We start from the raw sequence: 23,504 nt of genomic DNA, 5'->3' as shown, positions 1-23,504 counted from the left end.
ATTACAAACTGATATTTGTAAGAGCAAAGTTTGACCTTTTTGTGCAACCACGTGCATCCGCCATTTGCATATATGAAACATGGGCGAAGCAGAACCAACCCAGTGCAGGTATATAACTGTCCTTTTCGATTACCCCCTGAGTTAGAATTAACAACAGGAAATGTGTCAGAAAATTTTAAGAAATGGAAAAGACAGGTCGAGGTGTATCTCGCAGCTTCCGGTGGCACAGAGAAGGCCAAAGAAGTGCAGGTAGCCATAATACTAAGTTGTGGAGGCCCCCACGTGGTTGAAATTTATGACCAATTCCAGTGGGACGATGGTAATGACAAGAATGACCCTGATAAACTGTTTCAGAAATTACAATCTTATTGTAACCCCAGATCAAATGAAGTACTCGAATCACACAGATTTTGGAAGCTCCCATACCAAGATCCATTTGATAGTTTTCTCACAGATCTGAAGACCCGTGCAGCATCTTGCAATTTCCAGGAACCTGACAGAATGATGAGAGACAAAATAGTGTTCACAGTTACCGGAAAGTTACAGGAACTTCTACTCAGAGAGGACAAACTTACACTCGAAAGAACCATACAAGTTTGTAGAGCGTATGAACAATCTAACAGATAAGTAAAAGAGCTACGTGAAGCCACTCTGCAAGTGAACAAACTACAGAGATCTGAAAAGTACATGCACAGCAAACCGAAAACAGAGAAAAAGAAGGAAATTCCAAAAACTAAACACACTCAGTATAAGAAGAAAGACTGTGAATTCTGTGGGTACAAACACGAACCAGGGAGACAAAAGTGTCCAGCATGGGGAAAATGTTGTGAACAGTGTGGTGGAAGGAATCACTTCAAAGCAAAGTGCAAGAAGATACATTCAGTCAGTCAGGAAGAAGAATTCAACGAGGACCAATGGTTGAAAGCTGTTAGTTCTGGTGGCAAAGAAGTGACTGCAATAATGCGTATCAATGAGTGTGACATTAGATTTCAACTTGACAGTGCCGCATATGTGAATACAATTTCTCAGCGTTATGTCCGCAAGGAGCAATGCAAGCCTACCAAAATCTGCTTGAACATGTGGAATAAGACAAACATGAAACCACTTGGTGAGGCAGATCTGACAGTCGTCAATCCACGTACAAATGAGAAGCACCAACTCAGATTCATTGTTGTTCCAAATCATTACACATGTTTACTTGGACTTGAGGCGGTACAGAAATTGAAGTTGATTACCATAAATAACGAGAAATTCATATCCAGTGTATCAAGCAGTGACTTCTAGGTGATTTGGGAACAGCCCATCTACATGTCGACCCAAATGTGAAACCCAAAGCTCTTCCCTGCAGGAAGATCCCTATCGCACTCCAGAGCTTGGTACATGAGGAACTTCAGAAGCTTGAAGATAGAGGAGTACTTATTCCGATTACAGAGCCTACTCCATGGGTCAGCCAGATGGCTATTGCTCGTAAAGCTAACGGCAAGCTAAGATTGTGTATTGACCCGCAAGCACTCAACACAGCGTTGATGAGAGAACATTATCGCCTACCTGTTCTTGATGACATTCTACCGCAGCTCAGTAAGGCCAGAACCTTCACAAAACTTGATGTCAAGGAGGCTTTTTGGCATGTGAAGTTGGATGAGGAATCCAGCAGACTAACGACAATGATAACCCCTTTTGGAAGGTACAGATGGGCAAGACTACCTTTTGGACTAAAGGTATCAAGTGAAATATTCCAGAGGAAACTGGATGAGGTGTTCGGAAACATGACAGGTGTTTTCAGCGTGGTAGACGATATCATAATAGCCGGCTGTGGAGAAAACGATGTAGAAGCTGAGCAAGACCATGCTTTAAAATTGAGAAAAGTGTTGGAGAGATGTGAGGAGAGACACATCATCTTGAATAAAGAAAAACAGGAGATTGGACTGAAAGAAATCTAATTTCATGGACATGTTATTTCCAGAGATGGAGTGAAAATTGATAACAAGAAAGTAAAAGCCATTAATGACATGCAACCTCCTACTGATGTTTCAGGAATTAAGAGACTGTGTGGCATGGTTCAGTACATGGCGAAGTTCCTTCCAGACCTTTCTACCATAATGGAGCCGCTCAGAGAACTTACTCGCAAAGATAAGGCATGGCATTGGTCTAAAGACTGTGAAGCAGCATTTCAGAGGATCAAGATGATGCTTACAGAAACTCCTGTACTAGCTTACTTTGACCCTGGGAAGGAAGTAGTAGTACAAGTGGACAGTAGTAAAGACGGCATTGGTGCAGTTCTCCTTCAAGACGGTAGACCAGTGGAGTATGCATCTAGATCACTGACAGTGTCAGAGAGAAACTGGGCACAAATCGAGAAAGAAGCGTTATCTGTGTTATACGGTCTGGAACGCTTTGACCAATATACATATGGCCGAAATGTGACGATACAGAATGACCATAAACCATTAGAGGCCATCCTGAAGAAACCTCTTGCAATGGCACCGAAGCGACTACAGGACATCATGATGAGATGGAACCGGTACGATTTTAACTTTGTGTATGTCAAGGGAACTAACCTTACAATTGCAGATACATTGAGTCGCGCATATCTGAAGAGTGAGGAAGGTAATTTTAGTGAGAGACTAAGAATCATGGCATTGAAAAGTGACGAACCATGTGACATTCCTGATGCTCGACTTAGTGAAATAAAAGAAGCAACAGAGAGTGACGAGGAAATGCAAATTCTCAAGGAAACTGTGATGAACGGGTGGCCGGAGCAGAAACAAGAAACGCCACAGAGAATCCTACATTACATTGATTTTAGAGACACTATATCATACAGTGATGGACTTATGCTCAAAGGGGAAGCTGTAATAATCCCTAAATCTTTGAGGAGTGAAATAAAGGCCAGACTTCACAAGGCTCACTTTGGATATGATAGCATGCTGAGAAGGGCAAGAGGAACAATATTTTGGCCAGGAATGAATTCAGATATCAAACAGTTGGCTGATTGTTGCTCAATATGTCACGAGAGAAAACCAAGGAACCAAAATGCTCCATTGATGCAGCATGCAGAAGGATCTACTCCATGGCAGAAAATAGGACTTGACCTGTTTGAGCTGAATGGCAAGCATTATTTGATTGCAGTTGACTATTTTTCTAGTTTCATCGAAATTGACTTGCTTACATCTTTGACAAGCTCCAGAGTAATAGCTTTACTCAAGAAACAATTTGCTCGATTTGGAATTCCAAATGTAATCATGTCTGATGGAGGACCACAGTTCGTAAGCCAAGAATTCCAAGATTTTGCAAAGAAGTGGGGTATCACTCACATGACATCATCGCCTATGCATCAACAAGCCAATGGCAAGGCCGAGTCAGCTGTAAAAATCATGAAGACTTTGTTAAGAAAATGTGAAGCGGAGAAGACTGATCCTTATGAAGCAATTCTTGAACAAAGAAATACACCAAAACAGGATACTGGTATTAGTCCTGCAGATATCATGTTTAACAGAAAAGTGCGTGGCATGATTCCACATTTTCCACAGAAACTGGAGAAACCAGAAAGTGATGCATTCATCAGGAAGAGGAATCAGCGCAGACAGACAGTAAAGAAATCGTTTTACAAGAAGTCTCGCGAGCAGAGTGAATTGGACGTTGGTCAAGCAGTATTCTTCCAGCATCTAGAGGGACGCAACTGGAAACTCGGAAAAATCAATGGTATTCTTGGACCAAGGACATACATCGTCAAGGACCAGAACGGAACCACTGATCGTAGAAACAGAATTCATTTGCGACCTACCACAGTTAACTTCTACAGTCGTGACCGCTCACCGATGCGTTCAGTCCCAGATGATGATACAGAGGGCATACAGAGACACTTTGTAACAGACTCTAAGCCAGTGAACAATCCGAACTCTACTGTTAGCGGAAGCGCACCAGAAACACCGTCCGTTGAACTTACCGTACCAACGCAAAATGAACCACTCCGTGAAGGAAGACCTGTTCGCGAAAGGAGAAAACCAGCCTATCTGAAAGACTATATTACTGGTTAATGGACTTCGTTTTATGAAATTAAGTCAAGTGATTTTCTAGTCATTTGTGTACATGTAATTTTCAATTGATCATTTTGTGTCTATAGGTCAGATATTTTACCATTTCAGTGACATTTTGTGCTAGATAAGTGCACTATTCATTTTATGTTTGTAACATGATGAAAGTCTATTTTGTTAGATGAAATTTGATGTTTTGATGAAATTTTGACAAGTTTTCTTAAGAAAAGGGGATGTTGATGAAATGCTGTATACTATTTTTGGAACGGGTTCGGAATTCAGGTCGGGTTCGGTGTATGATTGAATTATGTTGTATGTGTATTGAATAAACGCATGTCTGATCGTCACAGCTATTCTAATAATTATTCGTCCCGATAGCACGAATTAACACCGACCACGTGCCATGAGAAATCTTATCGAATGTTGAGACAACTCTCTCTCTCTCTCTCTCTCTCTCTCTCTCTCCTCAAAAACAAAATATATAAAATTCTAAGAAAATTGAAAACTTTCTTAATTTTAACAAGGCTAGAGGAATAAATAATATACCACATATCGCGTAAAGATTGTTTTTTTTTACTAATGCACAAAACACACATCTTTGTTCATATGATTCCCATAATGATTCCCATAATGATTCAAAACTTACATTCATTCAAACAATCACATATTTACTTTTTTAAAAAGTACAAATACTAGATGTGTATATAAAATTTACTTTAGCTGTGTTCTCAACTACTCTCTCCATTCCTGATTAACCTTGATTATAGTCTGTTCGTTAATTGTATTTCAATCGAGTATAAAGTATATCATTAAAAGGTAATTTTATGGATGTGTTTTGTAAATACTGTGTTATGAATACGCAGAATAATTGTCTTAAATTCAAATTGAAAAACTAATTTTCATTTGTTTGAAATTAAATCATTCTATCAAGAAAATTTTGCTGTTTGAAAAAACAGACTATATAGTTCTATTTAGCGGACCCCAAGTCACACTAATTGCTGCAAGTCACCCACCCTGACGGCAACCACCGAACTTCTATATACACATACTGTATACGTAATGTTACGCAATTCACCTTCCTCTGTTGGTCAACTGACACTGCGAAATTTTAACATGTGATGGATACCCCAGAATAAATGATCATTCATATTTTTAAAATCCCGGGTTTTGAACAAACAAAAATATTGGGCGACCCACTGAACATCATACTTTTGCTAGATCGGATAGGAAAGTCAATTTTTAAATACACACGATTTTAACATTAGCATTTTCGTAAAATGATTGGACCTTTTTTTTTTATTTCAAAACGTTTGATTTTATTTAACAACCTTGATAAACAAGTTATACAACTTATATTCATATCTTTTGTTGGCACGGATGTAAGCGCGAGGGGGTCATCGATGTTGGAGAAAGCCGGAGTGCTCAGAGAAAACCCACGTGTCCAAGCGGGCAACCAGCATATCTATTCAGCATGTATTTTGTTATTCATTAAACGAATTCTTTAAATGTATTTAAGAAGAATGACAAAGTGTAAGGTATGTTTTAAAGGTAAAATTTAAATATGAAAGATTGTAAATGAAACGCTAATTAGTATTACTTTCTCGAGGCGAAATAAGATATTTTGATGAAGTGTTTATTACCGGGTATATAATTATCAATCAAATTAATTGATAACCAAGAATTGTCAGCGATGAATGTGCCAAGATTAATTTATATGTATTAATTCTCTCAATCATATTTCCCGCATGTGTATGCGTAAGAAAATATCAATTTCTTCTTACATTACTCAAATTTTTTTTTAGTTTTTATCATTTTTTCTCTTTTTTTTCCCAAACCAGTTTTTGCCAACCCTTTTCCCCAATCTAAATATATATTTATACGCTACATCATACTATCTTATAAAAAAGTGTATAATTTAATTTGTCATCTCTATCTTGCACGTTATATGTATCAGTATCACCCTGCACCTTGGAGAAGGCTTACATAGGTAACTTAATTGCCTGCTGCCTAATCCATTTATTACATAAATATTTGCATAATTAAATATGTTCAAATCAAAATATCATTACTCAGTTTTAATACCTCTTGATAATTAAATTTAGTGAGATTTGGGCAGAACCAAGCCAGTTCAAGAAATGTTTACATTTTTATCCTCAAATGTACAAGATGGCTGCACATCCTCATTAGCCCCTGCTCTCCTAGGTCGTACATGTATATTTTAAATTTTTTTCGTTAGCATATGGAACTATTTTGTAAGTGTGTTCGATATGTTTTCTAGTGTTAGGCGTAGGATTTAAATAATGCGGATGGATATGCGTGTTATATGTCACAGGTATTTAAACAGGAGTATCTTACATGACTGTGCTCATTCGAGTTTGTATTCAGCTTTCAATATGTCCGATATTGAAGAACATAACTCAGGGTAAACTCAGGGTAAATCGAAATTAATATTGGTTCAGATTCTTTATTTTGTAGAAAACTTCAATAAACAGACGTCATCAAGATGTGGAGAATCCCTAATTAAATAAATATTTAATTTGTATATTGTCTTACAGAAGACCAGGAAGAAGATAAACGCGTTGATATGTATTTATAATTAAAGCTGAGTACATGACTCATGTCTATAGTAAATTGTTGCATTTGTAATGAGTTTTTGTTATTAATTTCTATAGAAAAGAAATGTTTTATTTGCGAATGAACAAAGTGAAGGAGAAAATAACCTAATTTTATTTCCACATGCACCGGGAGCTACAGAGCTGCAGCTAGTTAAAACCAGAACATCAATTAAAGATTGACATTTTTTTTTCTTGGCTTTTCAAATATATCCGAACTTTAGTAGGAGCTACATATAAAAGCACATTTAAATAAGTACATGTTTGCTATATTTGATACGCATATATTTCAAGTTCAATAAATATTTTATTGGTTTATTATTTACTATATAACGCATAGTTCAGTACATTTTATCAATGACTATTTAATCGACAATTAACACTGTGCCGGATAATTATGCCAGTGCCAAGGTGCCATTTTTGCACCCGCTTAAGCTGCAAATATCGAAAAATTCAAATATGCCATATGATAGACCATTGCTTAAAGAGTTAACAACCACCTTTGTTATCATTGTATCTCACCTGTCTGGTGAGATATTTACCTTTCAAAAATAAATTCCTATAGGAAAATAATTTTTCCCATAGGAAAATCGATATTCCTATAGGTAATTTGAAATTTCCTACAGGAATACAAGAACTTCCTATAGGAATTTCACTTCCGATAGGATTTGATAAAATCCGATAGGAAAACTCAATATCCTATAGGAAAACTACATGTCTGAATCAAATTCCTACAGGAAATACCATTCTCCTACAGGAAATATAATTTCTATAGGACTTTTTTAAAAATCCTATAGGATTGTCAATATTTCCTATAGGAGAACCAAATCTCCTATGGGAATTATCATTTTCCGATGGGATATTAATTCTTAAAGGTAAATATCTCACCTGTCAGGTGAAACACACTAAAAACAAAAGCGGTTATATACTCTCTAGACAATGGTCTATCATTTGGTATACATGGATTTTTCTGAAACTGCATCTTAAGCGGGTGCAAAAATGCCACCTTGGCACTGGCATAATTATCCGGCACACTGTTAATTGCTGAAAATTATACAAATGTAAGTCAAAAGGAATCATTCTTTGAATATTATGAGGTGATTATACAAGGCTGGGTGTGATCAAATATCTATCATAACTGGCGTCGGAAGTAAATTCTAAAAGTTGGGGGGGAGGGGGGAGGAGGGGCTAGACTTATCAGACATCTTGAAAGCAAAACAAAATTGGTTTTGGTAATGGTTAGTCTAACTGCCAGAAAATGGGGGGGGGGGGGGGGGCTTACCGACGCATATGCATAAAACCCGTTGAGCTCTACTGGTATCTCAATCCTCACGTTTTGATTTCATTGCGCAGATGATCATTATATTTAAAATGAATATGATTTTATTTATTTTATCATCACAGAAAGACTAATATTTCATAATTACACAATACTCATAAAGAAAATCCATTTGAATTCAAGAAACAAACAAGTTTTGGGAGAACTATTTTTTCGTGCGGAAGATTTTTAGACGAAAATGACAGAAACAAGCAATTTTATGAATTTTTCAATTTAATTTTCTTTCCATTATACTTTATTCATTATTCACAATTTTAACATTAAGTAGATTTGTAACACATTTTATGGGTTCTGTGTGACATGTACAAAATTAAATTTTGGAGAGTGATAAACACTTAGCATAAACTCATGCAAATATACATGTATATAACATATCTGAATCTTTTAAGCTTAAGTTTTTGAGAAGTTTACCTTTGAAGCCTTATATCTAAAATTTGACATCACTGACCCCCCATGTTTTATTACGTCAAAATGATACTGACTACATATCTAGGCAAACTAGATAAATCTCATAAAATTCTCGATAATTAAGATTAAAGTTTTAATTCAAAATCAAATTTTAACTATTATAGAAATTGTCTATTTTAAGTGTAAAAAAGGTGACCAAAAAAGTTCTTGCAGCTTCGTACATGTTTTTTCGTAATCCCTCTATTCAGTGTGACCATTGTGCATTATTAAAAACAATATTTGAAGAAATATGTTTGCTTAATCAAAAATACTGACAACAAATCCTAATCAGGCTGAAATTGCATTAAATAAATTTTAAGTTACAAAAAGGTCAAATTAAATGGGCCATAACTCAAACGGATGAATACTGACCCCCCCCCCCAATATCTTTGTATTTTCTAAGTATGTGTTGTCAACATATTTCAATGATATAATTCTCAAGAAATTCTTGATACACTGATATTCAGGAGTGGTATACCTCTAGACTATCGAAACTGACAGGACCGAAATCCAGTTCTAACCAGTTTACCGATCGATCAATACTTGAAACCTACAAAATTACGGACTGCACGAAATGACGTCAGACTCAAACTCCCATGCATGAGGAAATCGTGTTTTTTATTTTCTAATGCACACTACCGGCCGTAGCATCGGGGGGGGGGGGGGGGGGGGGGGCACACTTTTTCTCGTAGCAAATATAATTTTATTGAAAATTAGAAATTTGAATTCAGATGGAGTTGGTCCCCTAGCAATTAAGAAATAGAAGTTAATTTAACGTAATTAGCATTGGTTTCTCAAAATGTATAAAATATAAAAAACAATACAATGCTTTCTTTGTTGATACATTCGGGCTCTAGAGGTAATGATATTTGCAAAAAAAATTGTAACCCGCTAACGTACATATACATGTTTGAATCACCAACAAAATCATTTTCGATAATTGTTGAATAAATTTTAGGCATGTAGTCATCGGTTTTGAAAATTGGGGTGAGAAGGTGACAAAACTTTCCCGAATCTTTACAGGTAAACAACCAAACTATACTTTGCCAATTATCAAAATCTTAATTCAGGATTGAAATGGGGCAGTTAATTCAAAATTCATCTTTCTTGATATAGATCAATTTTATCAAGAAAATGAACGATTGCCCTTGCCCAAGCTCTTTATTCCCACCTTTTGTTAGGAATTTGATTAATAAAATAGCTACTTTGATAGCAGTGCAACTTACTATAATAATTGAAGATCTGAGAGTCACATTGATGTTTTAATCCTTCAGCGGACCATGTCAAGGCATGTCCTATAGCCTCGTTCCGTCATTGTCCTTTTCAACACATGCGGGGATTTCTTCAACTGTAATATAAAAGGAAGCCAATGTGGATAAAAGAATTTTCACCGAGCGCATTCATAGTCATGATACATGTAGCTGCATGTGTTGATCTAGAAGAGAGTGTTAGGGGGATCCGGACCCCCTCCCCCCCCCCCCCCTAAAAGAAATATTCCGCTCATGTTCTGTTGCAAATAAATTTAGATGTATTACTTCCAGATCTGTTCCATAAATTCCAGCATAAATACAGGTATGTGTACCGATAGAAATCAAATATCAAAAGTGTTTGTTGGTTGGGCTGTTACATATAAAGAGAAAAACAAATCATCAAACGAGCTATATATATCTAGCGTTCAGATACTGCATAAATAATTGAATTTCTACGTACCTTTTGAAACCTGCAAAAATTTTAATGAAGGCAAATTTTCAAACAGGAACCCCTGTTCTTTTAGACCGTGCATGATTTATTGACGTCTGCTGCTCTCGAAGACTGCTCAGAACAATGTGTGACCCTTGCTCTTGGTCACGTGAACAATCAGATCGACCGGACAGTGAGCGATCATAATGGATACACTTATTGGGCAATCAAGTGAACCACTGACCACGAAGTCAATGGTTTTTGCACACGTGTTACAGTCTTAAAATACCGTACCAAAATGTTTTTAAAGATCATTCATGAACAAGTTGGAACCAATATCTCAAAGGAGATATAATAACCTGTGTGGAATATCCGAAATGCGATAAAATGTTTATAGTACAAAAATATATTTCTATTCATTTTGAAAGAATAATTCAAATTAAGGTGGTATGGGATACCTCCATGTAGTAACATTCTATTTATCGAGGGAAAAAAAGAAATTAAGAATAATTTTATAAAATGTTTCTTTCCCAAAATTGACATCTAACAGCGTAGCACAGTAGGTTAACGGGTTCACTAGTATAGGAACCTGTAAGTCATGACTTCGAATCCCCCTGGGGGTTTTAAAATGTTTACCTTTCCAAAATTTGTTAAACCGTATTTTTTGGTTAAATATTGCAAAATTTGAAATTTTTAAACCGGTGAAACTATTTTAATTATAATGTAATTTAATCCACATTGATATCGACAGATGTCCCTTACCAAATTTGAAAAAGATGAAATTTACAACAACTTTTGCTAAAAAGTTTTTTTTTTCAAACTTAATGTAGCAGATATATATCCCTCAGTATATCCAACACTCTTGGGGACCAATCTGTCAAGTTATATGATTCAAGAATAATTACTAACCAAAAGATGTTGCATTTGATATGAATTTCTGCGGATTTATTTTAAAAATTACAAAATCGAAAATTTTTGCACTTCAGATTTATATTTTATTTGAGGTATTAAATCCCAAGCAGGCCTTTACATACCAATTAGGAGATAGGTCCCGACATGTTGAGGTCGTACTGTATACGCTGTGAGAGTGTTTGAATTAACACCATCTGCTTAACTAATGTCCATGTAATATATGAAAAGAAATACATGTATCAAGTTACGGCTGCTTTTCGTTTTCGATAAATATTTTCAAAAAATTTTTACAAATCGATCAAAGAACCGCATAGCATGACCTGAATGTTTGAAGATTTTTTTCTGTACAATTCTATGTTGAACTCGCTCCCCTTCTATAGGTAAGGAGTCGTTAATTGATAGGAATTCGAACTAAGAAGTTTATGATCTCAACAAAATACTGTACATAGAAATAAATTTAAAATTATGCGTGATCTTGAAATTAATTTTTCCAAAAATTACGCTATTTAATTTTTTTTTGCTGAACAAAATGAAAATAAAGCGAAGTCTGCAATGCTAAAATTGAATTTTAGAGCTTGATTTTGTTTTTGTACGACACGAAAAATATATATGAAATATTTCATATAATATGAAAATATATATTTAATTGATAATTCCCAATAAACAATAACTTTTAACTTCATTTGAATAAAGTTAACAGCATCAAGTCCAATGAGACGGTTCTTCCAGCACTACATTTGGGTAGAGTGTCTGAATTTATCGAAATCCGAGGAATCTGAAAAATCGTCGGCCTGAAGAAGGCTTCTTCTCTTTGGAAGGAGTCTGAAAATGTAAAGAAAGAAAATACACCCAATTAAGATTAAGTTTCTTTAAAGTTAAAAATGACCTTCATTTAATAATTCAATGATTGATGAGGCTGTACATACCACACGATCTACTGAATGATCCACCACCAATATATTCTTCAGAGGTATTAGTATTTGGTAGATCTACATCTGCGAGTGGTGTTTTAAAAATATAGAAATATAGATCACCTTGAGTTCGGCATGAACAGCCCTCATTTGTTCCGTCATGTTTTCATACTTGTCTACCATCAATTTTCTTTTCTCTGAGTTGAATGAACACTGGAAAGATAATGGCTACAGTACAATTTGTAATCGCTCCTCTTAATAATTTAAACATTACTGTTGATCACAGAAACCGTAGCAAAGTAAATTATTTTTACGCTATCCATTTTCCATAAAACTTCGAAAATTAAACCCAATTCTCGTGGAGGAAAATATACATCCGTGAACAATTATCTTATAAATCCACAATGATTTAATTTTTACCAGTAGCTGCTCGCACACTGCTTCTTCTTCTGTTGTCCATGTCTATATCACCTATTCCATCTTTCTTCAGGGATTCGGGATCTTGAGGACCTTGAAGAGGCTACAAGTATCAACAGCACATATTATGTAATATGCAAAATTACAATGCATAGAAAAGTTTAAAAGAATTTTGAATTTATTTACACAGATATATACCTTCAGAGATGCATCCTTCTGCAGCACGCTTTCATTTCTCCAACATATATCTAAATAATTTTTTTTTGGGGGGGGGTAACCTACCTTAATTTCCTAAATGTCAACTTTTGTCTTTTGATGTGATGTTTATAAGAACAATTCTTTCTAATTATGTTTACCAATATTTCTGTAGATCTACATTGTAGGAACTGTCAACAATAAACATGATAGGACTTCCATATTAACTCAAAAGATAAAAGATCTTAATTTGAATGATTTCACTCAAGTATTTCTGAAAGGAAGATTTTTTTCTTATGTACCTTTCTAATCAATGACGGTTTTTAACTTTTAAAAAAAAAACAATGCTGCATTAAAATCAGAATCTACATTCATGAGGCAATTATGAATTAATTTGTATGATATACCTTCACTCCATCCAAGTCAACACTCTTCTTTGACAAATGCTTGGCCTGAAAAGCATTTATGGGCGTGAAAAAATTGTAGATGTTATGATTTTCCAAATTCGTAAAATGACGATTCTAGGAGGTATGGGGGAGAAAACTTATTATAGTAGTGACTTACCTTCAATTCCGCGTGAACAGCCTCCATTTGTTCTTTCTTTAATTGTTTGATTTCTCGTAATTTGCCATCTTAATTTCTAACGCCTCTGCATTGAATGTGCTCTGAAAAACAAATCGCACCATGTGAGAATATCGAATTCACAATGCTAGTAATTTGCATCCTATCTGATAAATGTGTTATTGAGAAAATTACAAAATTAGATTCATAAAGTAAACAGTATACGTTCAAACTGTCCAGTCTTTAAATGGCACTGGATTCGTCAAATTCATTAGGTTCTTCACCTACGGATCTGTAAAAAAAAAGGCTAAATTTCGTTACAAAAATGTGATTTTACTAAAAAAAAACATGTTAACAATATCATTATGCTCCTTTATACATTTAACTGCATACGTTTTAAAGTCAGACACGTGGCACCGTAAGGGGGGGGGGGGGGTCCCACTTTTTAAAAAATGCATTTATTTATTTACTTGAAAATAAGGAAATGAACAGTGAGATTGAAGTTATGGGTATGCTGCTACCCCCCCCCCCTTCCTCCCCCCCCCCCCCCCCCCCCCCACACACACACGCGCGCGGATTAGTATTTTCATCGTCATCTGGAGTAGAATATCAATTTATTTAGTTTGCAATCATTAGGTTTTTATAATAGATATTAAATATTTACGGTACATGTATGTTTTCTTTTCTCCAACCTTTTTGCATTTTAATAATATTTCTTAAGGTTTACATATGTGATTGTACATTCCTCCAACTTAATCCGAATAGAGAGTGGATATGTTGTTGAGTTTGATTAACTAAGACTAATGGTCAAAGTATGTACTAAAAAATTAATGTTAATTTTAGGAAAACCGTACATGTTTTAAATCAATAAACTTGAATATGGATAACAGTTTTAATAATATTATATAAATAGTGCCTGTTTTGGAGGGTAACAGTTGAAATTGACACCCCGAGAAAACCATTGTCAACCGACGCGAAGCGGAGGTTGACAATGGTTTTCGAGGGGTGTCAATTTCAACTGTTATCCTCCCAAACAGGCACTATTTATTTTGTTATACTGAATATCTTTTTTAAAAATTTTAAGAAAATTTTACTGCTTTTATATAGGAATAACGTGAATTCTACAGCGAACCGTACGCGCATAATTTTCGCGCATGTAACATTTTTTAATATTACCCGTTGCCAAGTGCGTTGCTAACGCTGAGGGTAATAGTAAATATTATTAACTGCGTCTTAACCAATCAGATTTCAGTATTTAACATGAAAGTATAACAATAAAAATTACATATTATATAAATAGTGCCTGTTTGGGAGGGTAACAGTTGAAATTGACACCCCGAGAAAACCATTGTCAACCGACGCGAAGCGGAGGTTGACAATGGTTTTCGAGGGGTGTCAATTTCAACTGTTATCCTCCCAAACAGGCACTATTTATTTTGTTATACTGAATGTCTTTTTTAAAAATTTTAAGAAAATTTTACTGCTTTTATATAGGAATAACGTGAATTCTACAGCGAACCGTACGCGCATAATTTTCGCGCATGTAACATTTTTTAATGTTACCCGTTGCCAAGTGCGTTGCTAACGCTGAAGGTAATAGTAAATATTATTAACTGCGTCTTAACCAATCAGATTTCAGTATTTAACATGAAAGTATAACAATAAAGTATATCGTTTTTAGCTTGTTTAAAACGCCTATCAAGGAAATAGCATTAAATTCACATTGAAGCGAAGTTATGATCAAAATAAAAAATACCCCTTCGGTTCCCTGTGGTAGCATTGTGCTGACCTCTGGCCCCGGGGCCAAAAAACCTAGATGAGCTCACTTTTGATCTCAGTCCCACTTTTCCACAACGAATATAAAGTGAGACTGATAGCAAAAGTGAGCTTGTCTAACTTTTATGGCCCCGGGGCCTGGTTTCATGTACGCATCCCATTCGATTCTCAGCTATTCACGTGATACCTGAAGGGTTTATAAGATGAGAAAATCGGTAGGAACGGAAAGTTTTACCAACTTGCTCAATCCGAATTTCTCCTATTTATTTGTCCCCTACCGGTTTTCACCGGAGGGGACTATAGCTTTCCTCTGCGTCCGTCAGTCCGTCTGTCTGTCCGTCCGTCTGTCTGTCCCACTTCAGTTTTCCACACTTTTTTGGGAGTTGATTTTAATCAACTCTCCTATGCACTTACCCGAGCAAAGTGAAAGTGAAACAGTGTTTGGACCTAAGCACAAATCAATACCGCTGACAACACTTAGTTCTTGAAAATAATCGATAAATTCGATGCTATGTATTCTGAAGCATTGTTTTTCAAGAAAACTTATTTATTAATACCATGAAAATAGTAAGATTTTAAATTGTACAAACAGTTTAGATATTTTTTGAAGTCGTATGTATTCCTACGCTAGAGTTCAATGTAGTCTCGTTCAACCAGACGCTTGGCTGTCTCCGTTAATATCCGACAAAACAGAGTCTCTCTTGCTTGTCGAAGATAAACGGAGATAACCTAGTGTTTGGTTGAAGAAGACAAGAGTTCAATCTTGCCTGGATCCATACAATTTCTCAGAAATATTTCGATTACTAATACTTCTTGTCATGCAAAATCACATATCGTTGATTTTGAATAAATGATAATCGATAAAATCAACTCCCGTCAGTACTTCAGTACTTTGATTTCTTTCTGCGTTTGAGTATGAAATTTGCTGAACAGCTTCAAAATGTCAAACTACAGAACAAGTTTACACTTTTGTAGCGTCTGGTTGACACATATTTTTGAGAAAATTAATTTTTTATATTCCAATTTTTTAATGTTCGGGTTGAATATTCTGCATAACAGTGCATTGTTTTCACAATTTCCACAAACCGGTAGGGGACGTGTATTGCTTATGCAATACTCTCATAATGCTTGTTTATATAACTAATTAAAGGATATTTTGAAAAATCTATTTTTTCGGTTGCGGTCTTGCTCTTACTTCTATGTGCGGCAAGTGAAAGAGTTCTTTACAGGAGTAGAGGAAATGCACAATGATTCATACATATGCAATTTGGTTGAAGTATTTTGTCGAAAAATTTAAAATAAACAATTTGTTTTCTTTAGAAATAAAGGAGAAAATACTTACTACAATCATACTGTCATAAGTTAAATAGAAGATATTATATTAACCTAGATTATTTTCCGATACACGAATTTGTAATCAAAAATACGCTGTACGTTTTTTAAAGTCTAAAAAAATAGTAGTACTGTATCGTGGCAGAAATTCTCTTTAGAATTTATAGAGAATGATTATTCAACGTGCTATTCGCATTTCTACCCGTAATGATAATCGAGTTGTCAGCTCTCCATTTACTGTTTCAACCCGTAAGGAAATGCAATCCCTAAGCCTTTTTTGAGACCATTACAGCAATTTGACACGGATATAAGTCGTTAAAGTGGCGTCGTGATCCATGTAATTTTAGTATGAAATACGGCGAACAACGAAAATCATTTTCATTACTACTCTCGGTGTTAATTTAACAAAACATCAGGTGTCCCAAACTATAAAAAGGGTCGAACACCTCTTATAAAGTTTCGTTTGTACCGTACTACATGACATTGTATAATAAGCTGGTTTAAGAATATTGTAGAGGACAGCCACATTTCATTCCGGACAAGAATGGTTGGATATTGATACAAGTTCTGAGAGGACATGTGAAGAGTTTTATTGCCAGCCGTCTGTAATGTTGACCACTTTTTTCAACCTTATTTTGTTGTATTCTTTGGCTGTTTGGAATTTTGGTAAGTCTCGCACAACGTGACCAATCATTTTTTCATGTGACGTTTATTTAATTGTGTCTCATTACTTTAAAAGCATCTTAAGGTTTAACAATATCTTTAAATAATGATACAATAGTTTTTTTTATCATCATCATTTAGCACTTTTTTTTAAACGTCTCCATTCGTAGCTTTTTTAAACGATGTTCTTTTATTAGACAGCTATTTTCTTGATTTATATCTGTGATAGTCATTTTTATTTGCCTGCTTTATGGCGACATCTGATGTTTATCAGCCTGTTCAACATTATTTATCCTTTGTAGTAACCCTATTTGCATTGATTTACACATTTTTATATCGTTCATTCGCATATCCTTGGCCTACATCGTCCGATGTGTAATATTATTAACTAACGTTTAGAAGTCTGTATATGTTATTATACAATGAATATACAAAGGAGTATTTTGACCCATTTCTCATGTTTTTACTACTAAAGACTTTTTTTAACTAATGGAATATTCAAATAAAAACCGTTCTTTTTAATAAGTTTTATCATTCTAATTCTATTTGATTCCTGTTTATATATATATATATATATATATATATATATATATATATATATATATATATATATATATATATATATATATATATATATATATATATATATATATATATATATTCCAAAAAGAGTAACGTCTTTAGTTAGTAACGTCATTTTCTTTTTCTTTTTTGATTTTTTAGATAGATAGATAGATAGATAGATAGATAGATAGATAGATAGATAGATAGATAGATAGATAGATAGATAGATAGATAGATATACACACACACACAATGTAAATTATTTTAATGCATGATTAAGACTAACAATGTACAGAAATATAATGAAAAATGAAATAAAATAAATACCGACCACCTCTCCCTTTAAAACCGAAGATAATTGCAGCTATGTAATATATCAATTTAAAAGCACCTTCTTACAAATACTCTCGTAATGACACAAATGGGGCTTCATTTATGAAATGTATATAAAATGTTTTCATTTGTCAACTCATGATCATGCGAATTCCTTTCGCGACCCATTCTTCTACTATACAAATCCTTTCTACCTACATCGATCTTTTTTCTATAAATTGACCCACATTTACGTAATAATTGCAGTGCTGATTGATTTAAATAATCCTGCATAATCCATCCCAAGACAATTAAGACGAGACGACGCCTCATTATTGCAATACCTTCCCCGCTAACTACTTTTGTAGCCTAGTACGACAATTAACTTGTCATGTCCATCGCATTATGAAATTGTTTTGCGTTTTCCTTTCGACTATAGTATGAAAGCCTTACAAATAGTGTTTATTGGCACATCAAGATTTTTATTAAGACATTCTAGATTTGATCTCCTGCAGAGACGCAACGCGTGGTTGTAGTGGTTAAATACTTCTTTTTTTTTTAAAGACATAATTGTCATTTTTAAAAGTTTTGAAAAGGCGCATGCATTTTATAATTACTGTACAAAATAATACCATTCCTATGAAATTGAAATGTTTCAACATTTTGCTTTTTCGAAAGAAAATTACCATTAGCTTAGTACACAAAAACAACTAAATGCATGGTTTCTTCCCTGATTGGAATTAAGTTAATATACTGTATTGTATTAATTTTAATTTTAATAAAATATTCATGTTGATACATTATTTGCATATATAGTACATTTGTAGCAATATGATGACAAGGAATGGATTGAGTAAATATATGAATATGTTAAAATATATGTATGTCATAACGGTTTATTTGATATAACATGAAAGTAGTGTTCAATATACATTGTTTGGCATAAATGCAGGTCCTAATCTAGGGGAAAATTGAAACTTAAATTCACTTGGTAAGATTAGCAATGTTAACTAGTTGCACCCTTATAGTATTTTACTGTATGTTGCAGCTGCAGTATCATCACAAGAGTTGCCAACCGATCTCCGTGACTCGAATTGGAAATACAATAGCGAGGAGGGCAATGGCTTTATTATTTTCTACGCGAAAAATATGGTGGAGAATGGTATTCAATGGAACTTAGTTTCACTGACAGGAAATTTTATGTCTTTCCAAAGGTAAACTTTGAATCATTTTACCAATAATCTTAGACAATAGCTAACATTTCCGTAAACACAAACTATTTAACTAGACAGTTCAGCTTTAATGTAACCGTACATACATGTAATACATAGAATGTATTGATAATGTTGGCTATTCTGCTTGTTACATTTTATGATTTTTATTACATGTATCAATTGACAGGATTAATAAAGTTACAACTGACACTGGTGAAAAGTTCCTATATAAATGTTGGCTATATAAAAGAGTGAAATCCACTCTTTACTATTTTTATCCAATGACAGGTAAGATTACTGTTTAATATGTTGGGGTTTCATTGTCGAATGCAAGTTATATTGATTTCTGTTTACATTTTTCAGAAGACTCCCCCAGAAAAGAATAGAAATTAAGGTGGCCGAGTTTTAATTTCATGGCGCATGTGTTTGCGCTATCTTCGAAAATACAGTGAATTTATATCTATGAAAAAATTGGTTCGAAGCCATTTTTGAAATTGAACACAACAAACAAAATGCTGAAAAAATGTTTACATTTTTAAAGAAAAAATTATCTTCTAAACGATTTTTCTGCTATTTGGTAGGTGAGTCGTTTGGCTTTTTGACGTTTTTATAAAAATAAACTTTGTACATGTAGGAGTACGTTATAAAACGTAACAAAAAGGAAAAGGTGTATACCTTGAAAATATTACGAACAAAATAATGCTATCCTCAGAGTTATTTTTCATATTTATTAAATGAATCCATTGTACCAATCTACATTTGTAATACCGTAGATATAGAGCGAACTTTGGAGCATTTTGATATCTTGAGGTGACCCCCGTTAAAACCAGATGGTAAAATTCAGTTGGTTTTTTTTTTTTTTACAAAAAATTACTTATCATACATATACATATATTTCAGAACAACCGTTTCTGTAGTATTTAAATTATACCCCCTTCCTAACGAAGTTTGGTGGTGGTGGTGGTGGTGGTTGGGGTATATAGGAATCACCTTGTCCGTCCGTCCGTCCGGCCACCCGTCTTCAAAATTCGTGTCCGGTCCATATCTTTCTTATGGATAAAAATTGGAAGCTCACACATAGATTTCTTATGAATTAAAGGTGTGTCATGACCTTGTTTAAAGGTCATTTGAGCAGGGTCAAGGTCACTAATAGAAAAAGTGCAAAATTCGTGTTTGGCCCATATCTTTCTTATTGAGTAACATTGAAAGGTCTTACTTTACCTAAATATTGCCAATGACCTGGAAGTGTCATGACCTTGCCCAAGGTCATTCGGACAAGGTCAAGGTCACTGGTACAGTCATTTCATGCATTTCTTTTACAATTTTTTGCTTTGCAATGGTATGCGATTTTAATGATATGCTATGAGATTTCAATGCAATGCTATGAGAATTGTATACTATGCAATGAGAAATTTAAATAAAGGGCTTAATGATATGGTATGCTACAAAAACGCCTTCATACAGAGAAGAGTTCAAAATATTTCAAATTAAAATTATTAGAAGCCAAAGTTTACCACTAATATGCAATGTGATCATTTATTCTTTTTTAATAAAATCATTTTAAACCGAGTTTAAATCGAAAACAACAACAAAACAAAACAAATCGGCCTTCTTCAATAGCTGAAGAAAAATAATAAAACATATGTCCATAATAATGATCGCATAAGAAAGATGTTTAAATTTACTTTTATCTTTAATTACAAATCAAATTTTAAAAAAATGAGTTTTTTCCCTTTACATTTTGCTTAAAGGGATATTTGAAAATCAAAGAGCTCATGTGTCAGCTGATGATCCTTTGGACGCCTGTGATTACTGCACCAATACTGAGGCTAAATTACACATTCTTTATCGAGGTATTTTTAAAACTGTTTTCTATTATATGATTGTATGATGTATTACATGTAGAAGCATGGTACCAAAATTACAGTTGTGCGTGCATTTATTAACTCAGCATTTTATGTTTACATATAGCTGAGACGTCTTGTGAATGTACCCCTGAATGTTCACAACTTACAATATATAACACGTGCACGAGGGCAAACCATGATACATCGTCGACAAACTGCGTTAATGGCACAACAGCCGTAGATACTACAACAGCTATCGAGACAACGACAACATTACCAAAAACAACCACATTACCCTCTACTACAACAGAAACAAAAGAAGAGACAACAACACCGCCAATGACTACAACCCCATCATCTTTTACTACAACAACAAAAGATACAACGACATCATTACAAAACACTACAACCGCATTATCTTCTACAACTACAACAATAAAAGAAACAACAATAGCAAGAATAAATTTGACTTCCACGTTAGAGACAACAGACCCACCTGCAACAACAACAACAGTATTGCCGACAACTATTTTGACATTGCAGACGACAGCAGAAGCACCTTATGACCCAATCACCGCAACAAAATCAACAACGTTACGTCCGGACGAAACAAACGAAGAAACATCAACCAATCGCAAAAAAAATATTTCCGCTCTGGACAGACTAGGACTAAACGAGGATGCTTTTGTTGGTGTCGTGTCCGGTAGTCTGCTCTTTGTTTACCTTGTTGTCGCCATTGTAGGGTGTGCCTGTTGTGTGTTCATTTTGGGAAGAAGGAGGAATCGAAAAAGAAAGGAAAAGGAATCGCAAGAAAATCTGGTTCCCGAAAGAGCAAATCATTTTCAAAATAAGTCATATTTAGATTCTTTACCACAAGTATTTCATCGCATTGACGAGTAAACGTATTGGGTTTTTATTAAAAGAGTTACATGTGTATGTATATATGACTCTGTTTATTTATTTGAAAGATATTGATGTATTGTAAAATTTATTTTTGACTTGTATTAATTTTACAAAAATCCAAGGAATTTGACAGAAAAAGAACGCGATGAATGAAATAAAAGCATGAATGATATTTATGACAATTCTCTTCTAAATTAAATGTACTTTTAGAATTGTAATGCAACTTTTGCACTTTTAAACTATGAAACTATTTTTTTACGTGTAGAATTCGATATGACAATTCGAAGTATGTGTATTTTGAGAGCAAATACAAGTGGGTGTAATGCTTTAAATCTAATGTTGTCATCATAATAATCTCTGTAGAGATACAATCGTGTCATTTCAGGGCGGAGGACAACTAAACGCGATCAAATGGCATAGAACCGATAGCAGATAAATCTATTTTTTCATAAAAATGTGCGAACTCATTATGCGGATTTCAAAATAAAAAAGTTCACAAGTCTGTGTTGCAAAATAATTATACATCGATGTTTTTATTTCTTTAAAACTGAAATATAAGTAATAAGTAATATTTTTTTCAATTGATTTAAGAGTATTTTTGAAGATGAAGATTAAACGGCATTTTTACATTATTAATGAGCGGTGTTCCGACAACTTTAATGACTGCATACTCTAAAAATTATTCAAGACAGAGAAATAAAATGAGTCTCTTTATTTGAAACAAATACCATGAAATTTGCGTTGGTCAACAAACAAGTAACAACGCATTTATGAGTTCCTGTACCTGCTTCGTGCTTTGTTTATACGTTTTATTTTAGAATTATGACAACATAAACGATTCAGTATTTAAAAATAAGTTAAAATCGTTAATGATACTGATTTTTTCTTCTTCGAGAAATCCTGTCTCTCGTGTAACGTTTATTATGCAGGTTGGTTGGTTTGTCGACATAAACACACCTTTATCCATAATATCAATATACTAAATAAATATATAAAAGTGACAATTGTTGTAAGAGGACATCTTGATTTGATTTGGATTGTTTGCGTGGCGCTTGATCGAATCTAGGTCCCCGAAAAGCTTTTAGAGTTGTTGGGGTTTTTTTTAGAAAGGTAGGCGGGGGAAGGTTTGAACAACCCATATTACTCCTGCTCGTCTTCCTCTTACTTCTAGAAAAAGGTGAAAAAATTCGAGGCGGTTAAAGCTTCGAAAAAAAGTAATTTAATGATAAATCTGTAAAAATCGCACGCAATAGCTCATTTTGATTAAATCCAATAATGCTATACATCTGGTTGGGGAAAAAATGGACAAAGATTTAGGCACATTTAAAAACTTCACAAAGGATAAACCATGTATATAATAAAAGAAATCACTGAAGTTTATTTTCGATGGATACTGTCAAATGTGTGTGATTGTGTATTGTAACATGACGTGTATTAATTATGTTATTTTTTTGTACATGTAATAAAGTTTAAACAACAGCCTTTGATTTCTTAAATAATGCCCATTTATACTGTTATGTGTTCTAGGTGATCAAGGTTTCAGGTTTCCGAATTCTTATAATGTAAATATTCGTGTTGCTGCCTCTAATGATACCATCCCCCCTTACGGAGATGATTTGTAAAGTTGAACATAATGAAACAATATATTTTAATATTCTGTGATAGTAGTAACACTGGTTTTCATTAATCTTTTGATTACTATTACTAAGTAAAGAATACAAGATATTAAATGCTTCGCATTTTGATGGGAAAATCTGATAATTTGGTTGATTGTATTTTGGTTCG

General features: G+C 34.2%; 3 protein-coding genes across 3 annotated transcripts; all 3 read left to right on the top strand.

Annotated features, from left to right (window-relative positions):
- The first annotated feature begins 687 nt into the window (after nt 1-687).
- Nucleotides 688-1,940, top strand: LOC128191280 (uncharacterized protein K02A2.6-like). The gene is made up of 2 exons (XM_052863364.1): nt 688-1,108; nt 1,300-1,940. Exons 1-2 carry the CDS (start codon nt 688-690, stop codon nt 1,938-1,940), a joined length of 1,062 nt encoding a protein of 353 aa, XP_052719324.1.
- A 69-nt stretch (nt 1,941-2,009) lies between these two features.
- On the top strand, nt 2,010-4,037 carry LOC128191279 (uncharacterized protein K02A2.6-like). The gene has a single exon (XM_052863362.1). It carries the CDS (start codon nt 2,010-2,012, stop codon nt 4,035-4,037), a length of 2,028 nt encoding a protein of 675 aa, XP_052719322.1.
- A 12,373-nt stretch (nt 4,038-16,410) lies between these two features.
- Nucleotides 16,411-23,188, top strand: LOC128191559 (uncharacterized). The gene is made up of 5 exons (XM_052863690.1): nt 16,411-16,882; nt 18,804-18,969; nt 19,157-19,257; nt 20,721-20,822; nt 20,941-23,188. The coding sequence occupies exons 1-5, from the start codon at nt 16,825-16,827 to the stop codon at nt 21,714-21,716; spliced, it is 1,203 nt and encodes a 400-aa protein (XP_052719650.1). The 5' UTR covers nt 16,411-16,824; the 3' UTR covers nt 21,717-23,188.
- Nucleotides 23,189-23,504: the final 316 nt, after the last annotated feature.

This window comes from Crassostrea angulata, chromosome 7, assembly GCF_025612915.1.
Source record: "Crassostrea angulata isolate pt1a10 chromosome 7, ASM2561291v2, whole genome shotgun sequence".
Lineage (NCBI taxonomy): Eukaryota > Metazoa > Mollusca > Bivalvia > Ostreida > Ostreidae > Magallana > Magallana angulata.
This window is presented reverse-complemented; position numbering and strand designations above follow the sequence as displayed.